The following is a 13,024-nucleotide window of genomic DNA, read 5'->3' on the forward strand; positions in this document are numbered from 1 at the left end:
TCCATTGTTGGTATTTGGATGAACGAAAACCTGTACAGAATGAGATTGTGGCTAGTGGGACTTCCTCCGTCATGTGTTTCTTTGCTGTCGTTCTCATAAATGGCCCATCTTTAAATATCAAGTAAAATATTATATTAAATGTTTGTGGAGAAATTCTTCCTTAATCATTCATTCTGATTTACCCACAGCAAATTTATCCAAAGAGATGACCATGGTGTGAGACAGCCTTCGTTGCTAATGTCCTGGATGTTTAGGATGCGTGTTGTATATTTGTTATGAAAACAAATGCTATGTCTGTGAAAAGCAACACTTGACAAATGTCATTTAGTCTAGAACACAAAGCTCTCCAAATCTGAACTTAGAAAACGACAATCTATAGTATCTAATGAAACACACTAATAAAATCCAGCAGTACTACTATGTGAACATGACATTATTACTTAAGTTTTTGCTTTAATAAATTTAATAAATTGCTGCTATGAAGCAATTACTGTTGGTGTGTGTCAAGTAAGTCTCTTCTAAATGATCAGATGTGCATGGTTGTTAAAGTTAGGTTATCTTAAAGATATGCACTGTTTTAAAGGATATAATATTTCATGAGCTAACTTAAAATAATAAAAGCAACAATAATTACTATTATGAATAGTATTTTATTTAGAGCTGGTTGGGATTTAAAACTGAGTATTGGAAATTACATCATATCTATCTTTAGATCTTCACTTACAGAATAATTAGATAGATAATTAACTTGTCTAAAAATAAACTATTGGCTTCCTTATGACCTTTCTGTGCTTATTTTAGGTATTTCAGAAATTTTAATTAAAAAAATACATTGATATCACTTACAACAAAGTAAGCTATGTGCTTTGGATTGTAAGGGACCCTGTATAGACCTAATGGTGACATTTCTGGGATATATTTTATTTGTAAATAAATGAAAGTTCTTACATTACTGGATGGATTTTATTGTAACACAGTCACTTTCTGGAACCCAGGACCCTGATGGCCAACAAGTCTATTAGAAACAGTTTGCATCGAGCTTCACTATGAAAGCTGGTGTCAAATAATAAGGGGGAGAATGCTTGAGACAGGCATATGATGTTATCTGAATTCCACGTCTGGTGAAGATTGGGCAAGCAAACCCAAACAATGAAACAATCCATACACGCATACGTACATACAAAATTGTTAGGAAATGGCAGCCTTTTAAAATAGACTGGTGCAGAGGAAGAATTCTCAACTGTCTAGACACTGAAGTTGGGGGTGGGCTAAGTTCAAGGAAGTGAGCTTGAAGTTAGAGGCTGGACGGTGTTTTCATACAGAGAAACGGGCTTTTAATAATTTCTTCTAGTATACACGAAATCTAGCATGTAGGAAAAGTCTTGGCACAAAAATCCTTGTACTAGTTTCCTTTGAAAAATCGAGAAATGATGGGGAATTTAAGTTGTATAAATGTGCTCTGTATAAAGACCTGGTTTTGTTTCCTTTGGTGGAAGGTGTTACATGGCAAGGAGACTTTATATGGTGAATCCTTATGGGAGGAAGACTCAATGTGTTAGATTAATTTTTTAACAACATTCTACTTGGTAGTGTTAAATGCATTTTCTCTCTGAGCTGTTGTGAATTTAATGGACCATTCTCTGTGTTGGCAGGAGATATTATTATGGGAATTACAATGGAGCATTCCAATCCATATATTTTTAGAGAGTCAAATACAGCTTTTCCCCCTATTATGCTGCCCTAAGACATACCCGTGGGGGATTTAAATGCCTGAAAATGAGCAATGCTATTCTGCACTGGGATGTTTGACAGATAAAACAAACACTGGAAATAGTAATTTAATATAGTGACTAACATCTCTAATTTGCATGTGGATTCTATCCAAGTATCTAATGCTAAAAACTGACATCAACCACTCTAGTGGCTAACCTTAGTTTGACTTATATTTGCCTGAGAATAATATGGAATATTGCATATATATCAGAAATGTTTTAGATTACTGTTAGATTTCAGTATACCTTTTGAATATGATGTATGATATGTTATATCGAAATATACTAGTTTTACAAATTCTTTGAGAACTAATAATACAAGTTTTTAATCTCTTTCAGGTTTTGGCATCAGTGTTAATCTTAAATATAGAGGATTCAGAAGTTCAAAGCAGAAACCCTTTGATATCACAGCTATTAAACTGATTCTTGTTTATTTTTCTGTTGCCGTGATAAAACATGACCAAGGCAAAGTATAAGAGAAATCATTTAATTTGGCTTACAGTCTCAGTGGGTCAGAGGCCATGATAATGGAACTAAGGAACAGTTGAGAGCTCGCATCTTAATCTAGAATCATGAGAGAGAGAGAGAGAGAGAGAGAGAGAGAGAGAGAGAGAGANAGAGAGAGAGAGAGAGAGAGAGAGAGAGAGAGAGAGAGAGAGAGAGAGAGAGAGAGAGAGAGAGAGGAACTAATTAGATATTATATGAGTCTTCTTAAACCCCAATCTGCCCCCATTGAGAAGTCCTCCAAGACCACACCACTAACTTAGGACCAAAGACTCAAACATATGAGCCTATGGAGGCCATTCTCATTCAAACCACCACCCAGACATTCATTGGATTAGGTACTTTACTGGTTTCAATCATAAATGAATAATTTCAACACCGAGTCTGTAATGTGTTCTCTCCACAGATTTTTCAAGTGGCATTAGTTGCTTCCTTAGAGCTCTCGGGGACTCAGGGTAAAAGGATTTATCCCCACTCTCCCGAACAGCACCTTTTCTTAGCTTTTTAGCTGTGCTTCTTTTAGCTATCTTATTCTGGTGGAATGTCACTGGAAGCTTTATTTTCTATCATTTTTATAATTTTATTTTGATCATTTACAGCAGCGTTGTGTTTCTAGCACCCCATTTCTTGTTGCACTTCTTTCTTCAGGCTGCTAAAAGTATCTTTGATTATTTGAACCTGACCTGTAGTCATCTTTGTTTTCTCTTTATGGGACTGACAGTGATTTTGGGGTGCGAGCCCTATCTTTTCTCTTTTGGGCTAGCGATCCAGCCTAGGACCTCACACATATTAGGCAAGTTCTCCATCTAATCTTTTCTCTTCCTCTTTCTCCTGGGCCTGACGTGCCTTCACGATCAATAGTATTCTGTATATTTACCGCACATGGAGCCTTCTCTGTCCTTCACTGTGTGCTTAACCTCTGCCTCTGGGGAAACTGGTTCTTTGAACGGTTATATTCCACAGCAAGCTCTCAGATGCCACTCTTGTATCATGGTTTATAACAATTTAATGAAGTTTTCTGCCGCCTAAGTCCTCAAAGATGGTCTATTCTTAACACCCTGGGAATGCTATACATTGTTTTGATCAGAAATTTCACACTCCCTCTGTAATTCTAGGTCCACAGTCTGAGGCGCAAACCTTAATGCAAACACACACCTAGAAGACACTGAGGAAGAGGGAAATGCGTTATCAATGTTCCTGCACATGAACTTTCACATATACCCACGGCTGGTCAACATTATGAGTGGAAAATGCCTAATTTGGTGATCCTATCAACTCTGCTTAGGTTGAAGGCTCGAAATAGAGAGCAATGATGGAGGCGGAGTAGGGGAGACAGAATAATTGATGGACCAGGGCTGCCTCTAATCCAGGTTTGTAGTCACTGACACTTAAGGTGTGTTCTATTTCTAAACAGGGTTGTTTCTGGAATGTCCGAATTCTACTTCCGTTCCCTTATTTCCCGTTTAAGGAGATGGTCTTCAGAAAGCATTCACTTGTTTTACTGCAGACTGGAATTTTCTCTCATTTCTCCTTCCGTGATTCTGAAGTTGAGACGCAAAGGTCTCACCCTCAAGCCATAGTCAGCTATGGAACAGTGGCAGAGTCTTGGTGTCCGGAGGGAGGCCCTTCGCAGAGCCAACTCAGGGAAAGGGGACCACTTCAGGATCAGAGCATGGAGTCTATCTGAAGAGGAAATGAGGAATGACAGGAAACCAGGTGCACGCAGGGGCTTGGACAGAAGGTCCTGGATGGCTGACAAGAGCATCAGCTCCCGGGGAATAGGGTAGCTGTATTTCTAGCTTGTGATGGGATTGATCCTGGCAGATGCCCTGTGAAGGCCAGCCCCCACCAGGTGAAGTGTTCACGTTCATGAGATTCCAATAGCAGCAGGTCTCAGGGTCTGTTGCTGTCTTGTCAGAACCCTGGCTAGTCAACATGCCTGCCTTCAGACTTCTCAAAAGAATAGACTTCCAGGGCCCCTTCCACCGTCCACACTAATTTTCTGTGTCTCAGCACAGAATTTGAGAGCACTTCATCTTTTCTCCCTCACATTCTCTTTACCTTGAAAAACCAAATCGAATGCATTTAACCTTCCCTTATTATATATGTATTTATTCAATGCAAATGTGCTTTCTGTTGACAAATGTTCTATAGCTGGGTAATGGGGTAGAGGCTTCCCTGAACCTGGAGCTCATGGCTTTGACTAGTTAAGCTTTCACACACTTCTGCTCTCAGAGCACTGGAGTGACAGGCAAGACTCCTCAGCATTCGCGTGAGTGCTTGGGATCCAAACTCAGGTTTTTGTGACAGTGTTCCAAGCATTTTACCAACTAAGCCATCTCCACAAACCCCTCCTCTCCAGTTTTCATTTTTATCAAGCAATTCTTACTCATGGGATAAAATCAAACATGATAAAGGCAACATTGTGGTAGTACCTGCACACACACACACACACACACACACACACACACACACACACTGTTAGGTATGGTTATATATGCTCTATATATGTCAACTCATTTAATAGTGACTGCTTACTATTATTGACTTCCAATGGGGCACCGGGTTCAGAGAAGATTATTTACATACAAAAGTCCAAAGATACTACAGTGGCAGTGTTGAAGTGCTGATGGGCAGTATAGCATGGAGATTCTGTGTCACTGCTCTTGGACTTGCAGAGAAAGTGGCCCCTTCCCTGCACTGATGGCACAATCCCTACCTCCTGATTTCTAGCTCTTTTTCCCAGAGACGATGAAGTTTGTCCAACATGTATTTTTTCTCTGATGTTAGACTCTGTTTCCAAGTAATGTACAGTCATGGCTACTTGTTGACTTACTAGCTTTTGATACTGTCTTCTGAATGCCTGGGATGTGAGTCGATGATGGCTTCACTATTGCACATACCTTCCTTTGTTTCCTCCCTCATAGTCTCATCTTAGAATTACTTATCCATCAGAATTGACTTTTTGTAATTATGCACATTTTTATTATGCACCAGATCCTATATAATCATTACATTTTCTTTCTTATTTGGTTTATATTACCTGGGGATGAATACATTGCCTAACTTTTCATTTATTTGCTTGTATATACAGCTATTATTTTCACCACCCAGTGTTAGAAGCTATTAGATATTTTTTTCCTGTATGTTCAAATGTTTGAGATCAGGCACCAAGTCTACACTTCTACAGAGCTTTCTCTGACAGTGGATGCTTCCATAGACTCTGTTCAGTGTGTTCAGCTATCCCCTGTATCCATCTTACTCTGGACCATTCTTTTTGTTCCCCTTTTCCCCTAGATCCCATGTCTTCTTTCTCAGAATGGCTCCCTTGCTGTGTGTTCTTTCCCATTACTGTATCATAAACCTCCCCAAAGATCATTGACTTAAAGAAATTTCTCTTCTCTCTACTGTTCAGTGGGTTCACTGGGTTATTCTGTGCCAGGGGAGATAGTGGCAGGGGTACTGTGACACTGGCAGTCACATGAGCCTGGATGGTTTTGCAGACTGAAGATGGTTCCCTACCACAGCGGGAAGACAAAGCTGGCTGTTGATTGGGAGCTCGGCTTGAGCAGCCAACTAAGACCGTTACATATGTAGTTTGGGCTTATCACAGCACAGTTGGTGAGGGAGATTGGGGTTGGTGAGGGAGAATACAAAGAATGAACTTTTAAAGATGTCTATGAGTTGTCTGCAAGGTTTCTTATTGTTAGCAGTGGATGACCTCCAATCTCTCTTTGCCTGCATTTGCCTCTTCTAGAGAACTTATAGATGTGGTTTGGATTTAGAATGCACTCCAAAGTCCCAGGTGTTGCAAGCTGGTCTCCAGCCTGTGATGCTAGTGGAAAGTTCTAGAATTGTTAAGAAGCAGGAGGTCTGATATCACTGGGGCATGCCCTCCAGAGCAGCAGTTCTCAATCTGTTGGTTCAGACAATGTTGGCAAGCCTCTATCTCCAAAATATTTGCATTATGATTTATAACAGTAGTAACATTGCAGTTATGAAGCAGCAACACCATAATCTTATGGTTGGGGATCAGCACATCATGGACTGCATTAAAGGGCCGCAGCATCAGAAAGGTTGAGAACCGCTGCTCAAACAGGGTTAAGCAACCCTAGTCTCCTGTATGTGTTTGTTCTCACTCTGTCTCCCTCTTATACACTTCTTGGAGGCCAGGATGTAGGCAGCTTCATCTGCTACACATTCCTACCATGATACAGTGCCTTGCCATGGGAAAAAAGGCAATGAATCCAAGTGGTAATGGACTAATTTTTCAAACCCTGAGTCTGAATAAATCTTTCCCTTATACAAGTGAATGGTGGAGTCCGATGGTTTGTCGTTGTTATTGTTGCAATTACATTAACACAATGAAAGAGAAGTACTAACTCCAGAAAAGTTAGTATGTGCGTAGATAGATAGAAAGACTAGTTGGGATGATGACCCTAAGAGAGAACATACATGGGTCTGATCTACATGGGAAGTAGAAAAAGACAAGATCTTATGAGTAAATTGGGAGCATGGGGATCATGGGAGAGGGTTGAAGGGGAAGGGGGAGGAAGGAAGGGGAGCAGAGAAAAATGTATAGCTCAATAAAATGAACAAAATAGGAAGACTAGTTGGAAACCATCTTTGAGACCAGCTGTCATAGTCACCTATACAGCTGCTATAAATGACCTGCAGCACTCTGTTGTTTTAACAATGGCACTTTATGTCCTGTTTCTTTGCTCTCCCCTTCCGGTGTTTATCATCACACCACACTAAGGACACTGGAATCATGCTTTTAGGTGAACGATGGAGGGAGAGGGTGTGGGCCATGGGGGACATCTTTCTGCATCCTTATCCCCTTCTCAAGAATCAGGCACATGGGTAAATCTAGACACAATTGGAGTTAAGCATGGCTTTCTGTGACTAACTAGTTATATCTACTATTCTCTCTCTCTCTCTCTCTCTCTCTCTCTCTCTCTCTCTCTCTCTCTCTCTGTGTGTGTGTGTGTGTGTGTCTCCTCTCTGATAAATGGCTAGTATTTGCAGAAACCGGTCCCATTTGTTTACCAAAGTCAGAGCTTGGGGAAGTTTTATGAGCTTACTCCATCAATCTACTTACTTGTTAAACATGGCCCTGATGTTTTAGTACATGGTTAGAGCAAGACAGTTGGGGTGGTAACTGTGTCTTATTTCTATGTAACCCTTTGTGCCTCAACTTCGTATTATTTCTGATTGCTGTCTTGGCCTGTAGAGGCTAAAGGTTTAATTTCTTTGGGGGACACATTTCAGGTTCCCTCACTCAGTTGTATGGGTAACATGGTTAATGCCTAGCTTCCTAAGTGTAACGAGAGGCCCAAGGGCCTGGCTAAGATTCTCTCAGTACTATGCTGGAGTCCTCTGCTTAACTTTGACCTGCCTAGCAGTTTCCCCTAAGGCTTCCCTCTGCAGGGTTCTAGTCTTCAGTGCTAATACTTCTTTGGGCTGCGGTTGTAGTCATCACTTTCCCCTTTGTGCTGCTCTGTGTTTGGGGGTAGTTGGCATGTGGCTGTCCTTTCTTCTATTTAGTTTGCACTTATGGGTTTATAGGCGTTCATTCCTTCAAGATCTTATATCAGAGTCTGGGGAGAGACCACATGGTCTCACAGTTAGCTCTTTTGTTATCTGTATGTGATAACAAGATAGGCTTAGGTATCTTTTTAAGCACTTCACACCAAGTCATAAGTGACTTCCAATGGCACCTGCACCATGGACTAGGAGTAATTTTCTTCTATTGTAGTATTTGTTTTTCAACTGTTTTTCTTCAGGACAGTAAGGAGTTGCTGGATAGAAAGCTCCAACTGAGTGACAGGTTATAGCTGTATGCTAATTGGTCATACGAAGACTACTAGCAGAAAGGCCAAGTCTTTTGGAATCACAAAGATTTGTGTATGAACCCCATTCCTGCCCATCTCTGGGCAAGGACCAAGCCTTACTTTCCTTATCTGTTAAGTAAGATAATGACACATATAACTGCAAAAACTATTTTGAAGGCTTAAGGTAACGATGAAAAGAAAATGGCCTTATTGTGAAGTTTAGTAAGTTATAACTGATTTTATTTCTACTTAAGTATTGTCCGGACTATCAACATAATCAGAAAGTTTCTAGAGCTACTGGCAAATATTTTTGTCAGTTTCAAACATCAGGATGCAAGCAGACAATGGCTATTTAAAGAAAAACCTCATTTAAATACTTGAGAGGAGCTGGCTCCTTATCTTTCCCATAAATCTTCTTTGCTTCTCATAATGCAGAAATGAGTTCCAGGCTTGGAGATAGCAATATCAGGGCAATATTTTATGGTGTTATTGCATTTTGTATCCAAACATGCCCCGAGGATTTTATAAGCAAAAATGAAATTTCTTCACATCCCTGTGGCACAGGCATTTCATTACTAAATTTATAGACAGATAAACAGTGACTCACAAAAATGAAAACTTTCTCCCCCAGCCTTGGCTGTGACTAATGGGACCTGGCAAGAAAGTCGTTCTCCACACACCTATGTGCACCACTGATTCACGTTTTGTAACACAAATCCCCCATGTACTTTGAGAGTGGTGGGAAGGGGAGATTAAAGAGAGGACTTTTCATAACAATGCTGGGTGGGATATGGGGTTGGATGTGTGTGTGATAAACGGAGTAGGAATGTGGGGGGAATGTCCCTGAGATGCACTGTAGTGAAGACTGGGTTTTATTGGCGAACAAAGGAATGACTTGGAGTGTACCCAATAGAAAGAGAATCCTGCCACCACTTACTTTATGACTTCACAGATTTGATCAGCCTCTCTGAACTTCAGTTCTCTTCTCTATTTGCTTTTAGCCCTTCTGAATTACTAAATGCAGTTCTGATCTTTCTTTTCAATTGGAAAAATGTTAGCTGTCTACACACAACGTTTCAGCTACCCTGAAGGCCATCGCTCTAGTGATTCCCCCTCTCTGCTTTTTTATTCATAAAAATAACTATTTTTAAAAACTTTCCTCCATAGTTCTTATATGGGAACAGATAGAATTCTTTGAGATTAACCTCTCCTAATAGGAAATTTGCTTTCTTTCCATTAATATTGATGAATTGTCTTGTGGTGGTAGCTTTGCTAGGAGGGACAATGGAGGTTTCAGAGATAAAGAATGCAGCTGCCACTCTTCTCAAGCCAGCACTCTAGTGTTGAAGACAGTTGAGGAGGATGAGCCTCAGTGCAGAACGTTGGGATGCATTCTGTCTCTGAAAGAGCTCCAAAGCTTCTGCAGTGGAAAGCTGAGGCCAACACCCTGGGTGGACTGTCCTCCGACACTGTACTAAGAAGATGCTCTTCAGACTGAGCAGCAGCAAAGGTAGGGTTGAGATTTTAGCAGGAGGAGAATGGAAGAGAAGGAGATGTAGGTGAAGGTGTCGTGCTGGCCACCACGTAGAGGTGTGACATAAACATAGTCGTGAACAGTTGGGAAAGTCAAGGGCATCTGGATAAAACCAAGAGCAGTTGTTAGTTGAGGAGAATCACTTGTGTTTTTAATGTTTCATTTTTGCCAAACTTAAAACAAGACAAAATAAACATATATGATCCAATGGTTCTTCAAATTCTGAAACTTATTCTTTCTGAGCTCCCCAGTCATAGGTAAAGTCATCCACCTGCAATGGTAGAGGGGTTCCTTGATACAAAGGCTCAGAGTCTCAGAAACACCTCCTGGCCTCATTCTGAAAGCTCTCCTCATTCTTTGGCTACTGCTGGTATAAACCTCTGATCTCTGCCTTCATCTTCATATAGCCTGCTCTCTCTGTGTCTCCTCCTCCTCCTCTTCTCTCACATAAGAATACTTGTCTTTAGACATAGCCTTCTAAAATATTCCAGGATGATGTCATCTAGAGTAATTCACAAAACCATCATAGCTACAAAAATATGTTTCCAGGTAAAGTCACATTCACAGGCTTGAAGGTTTGGATTGTAGACATTGTGTGTGTGTGTGTGTGTGTGTGTGTGTGTGTGTGTGTGTGTGTGTATGCACAGAGGGTACACTGAACCCACAAGAGATGTTTCTATAGGATATACACACATCCATTGATACTGTCCACACAATTTCACTCTTGTAGGTCTCACGTAATCTTGGGGAACTCGGTACACATATAGTTAGCAAATGATCCTGTGTGTCTGTGCTTTGGTGGACTTTATTAACCTGTAAATGTTAGTGTTTAGATGCGAGGAAAGTCATTCTGTGGATGTGTAGAGATCTTTATCTCTCCTGCTCCTTGCTCCATGACACCATGAACTGAAAATTCCAGCCATAATCCTCATTTTTTTTTATTTTTTCCATTCAAAAAGTTACACTTCCTCCCCTCCTCCCATTCCCCTCCCACTCCCCCACTCCCCCTTCTCCCTCCCCCTCCTTTCTTAAGAGAGGGCAGGTTACCCTGCCCTGTGGGAAGTCCAAGGCCCTCCCCGCTCCATCCAGGCCTAGGAAGGTGTGCATCCCAATAGACTAGGGTCCCAAAAAGCCAGTACATGCAGTAGAAACAGGTCCCAGTGCCATTATTGATGGCTTCTCAATGGGCCCCGACTGGCAGCCACATTCAGAGAGTTCAGTTCTGGTCCAGCTGGATTTGGTGAGCTCCCATTAGAACAGGCACACTGTCTCAGTGGGTGGGTCAACCCCTCGTGGTTCTGACTTCCTTGGTCATCTTCTACCCCCTTTTACTCTTCAACTGGACCTTAGGAGCTCAGTTTGTTGCTTTGATGAGGGTCTCTATCTCTATCTCCATCCATTGCCAGGTGAAGATTCTATCATCAGTGTGATAGTGGGGCATCCTCAAATTCATGACTCTGTCTCCACACTCAGCCATACTGCCATTCCTGCTTAGGCTCTCTCTTCCTGTGTTGTAGTTTGAAAAGTGTGTCTAGAAACAAAACTAGCAAAATCCAGACGCTCCACCTGTGCTTTGTTGATCATCTTACAGTTTTCCTAGCTTTGGGTGTGCTCCCTTTATTGCTAGAGCCCAGTGATGCAGGGATAAAGAGGGAGTGAGGTCATATCAGTCAGTACAAATGACTGGTTTTGATTGCTGACAGACCTCTAACTCCTTCTTTGAAGTACCACAGTCGGTGGGTCAACGAGATGGCTCAGCAGGTAAAGGCAGGCCTGGGGACCCACATGGTGGGAGGAGAAAACTGACTCTCATATATTGTCCTCTGACTGCCCCACATGAGCACTGTGGCACATGAGCAACCCTCCTCCAATAAATACAATGAAACATAAAAAAATATCATCCACCCGGGAGAAGTCGCGTTAAGAAGCAGAGCATTTTGTTCCTCTCTCAGAATGAATGGGAACCAGAAATTGGAGGCTTGTAACCAAGACAGGCAGGATTTCATCCAGTACTTCTCCCAGATTGTCAAGGTGCTGACTGAGGACGAGCTAGGCCACCCGGAGACAGGCGATGCCATTGCCTGGCTCAAGGAGGTCCTGGAGTACAATGCCATGGGAGGCAAGTACAATTGGGGTTTGACTGTGCTCCAAGCCTTCCGGGAGCTGGTGGAGCCAAGGAAACAGGATGCCGAGAGTCTGCAGTGGGCCCTGACTGTGGGCTGGTGTGTAGAAATGCTCCAGGCTTTCTTTCTTGTGTCAGATGACATCATGGATTCTTCTCTCACTCGACGCGGACAGAACTGCTGGTACCAGAAGCCAGGCATAGGCTTGGATGCTGTCAATGATGCTCTGCTTCTAGAAGCCTGCATCAACCGCCTGCTGAAGTTGTACTGCAGGGAGCAACTTTACTACCTGAACCTGTTGCAGCTCTTTCTGCAGAGCTCCTATCAGACAGAGATTGGGCAGACCCTTGACCTCATAACAGCACCCCAGGGCCATGTGGATCTTGGTAGATACACTGAAAAGAAGTACAAATCTCTTGTCAAGTACAAGACGGCGTTCTATTCTTTCTACCTGCCTGTTGTGGCTGACATGTATATGGCAGGCATTGATGGGGATAAGGAACATGCCAGTGCCACGAGGATCCTGCTGGAGATGGGCGAGTTCTTTCAGATCCAGGACGACTACCTTGATCTCTTCGGTGACCCCAGTGTGACTGGAAAGGTTGGCACTGACATCCAGGACAACAAATGCAGCTGTCTGGTGGTTCAGTGTCTGCTACGAGCCACTCAGCAACAATGTCAGATCTTAGAGGAGAATTATGGGCAGAAGGACCCAGAGAAGGTGGCACAGGCGAAAGCACCGCATGAAGCCCTGGATCTGCCAGCTGTTTTCTTAAAGTCCGAGGAAGACAGCTACAGCCGCCTCAAGAGCCTCGTGGAGCAGTACTCCGCACCACTGCCCCCAGCCATCTTCTGGAACTAGCAAAGAAGATCTACAAGTGGAAAAAGTAACCTCGGGCTTGCAAAGGCTTTGAGGGAGGGATCTCAATAAATTATTGTACAGAAAAAAATATCATCCAGTGTTAATTATTGACCAATGTCTGGAAAGAGTTATTTAATATACTTGGAGAGCTAGTGTAGTGTTGTTATTCCATTATTATCAGTGAGCAGTTCCTTTATAAATATATATGTGTGTATGTATGTGTGTGTGTGTGTGTGTGTGTTTGTTTGTGTGTGTGCATGCATGCAGAAATCAAGGAGGATCTGAATGAAAAACTGAAGTGGTCCCCCCATCCACCGGTCATGAAAGAACAATCTCTAATCCAGAGTTATAAAATTTGTCTCTCTTTCTCTTGGGGGCTTAGAAGGTAATTCATT

General features: G+C 42.1%; 1 protein-coding gene across 1 annotated transcript; it reads left to right on the plus strand.

Annotated features, from left to right (window-relative positions):
- The first annotated feature begins 11,553 nt into the window (after positions 1 to 11,553).
- On the plus strand, positions 11,554 to 12,629 carry LOC126501319 (farnesyl pyrophosphate synthase-like). Its single transcript, XM_050141932.1, has one exon. The coding sequence runs from the start codon at positions 11,598 to 11,600 to the stop codon at positions 12,627 to 12,629; it is 1,032 nt and encodes a 343-aa protein (XP_049997889.1). The 5' UTR covers positions 11,554 to 11,597.
- The last annotated feature ends 395 nt before the right edge of the window (positions 12,630 to 13,024 follow it).

Source organism: Alexandromys fortis, unplaced genomic scaffold, assembly GCF_014885135.2.
Source record: "Alexandromys fortis isolate MF-2015 unplaced genomic scaffold, M_Fortis_MF-2015_v1.1 scaffold_30, whole genome shotgun sequence".
NCBI classification, from domain to species: domain Eukaryota; kingdom Metazoa; phylum Chordata; class Mammalia; order Rodentia; family Cricetidae; genus Alexandromys; species Alexandromys fortis.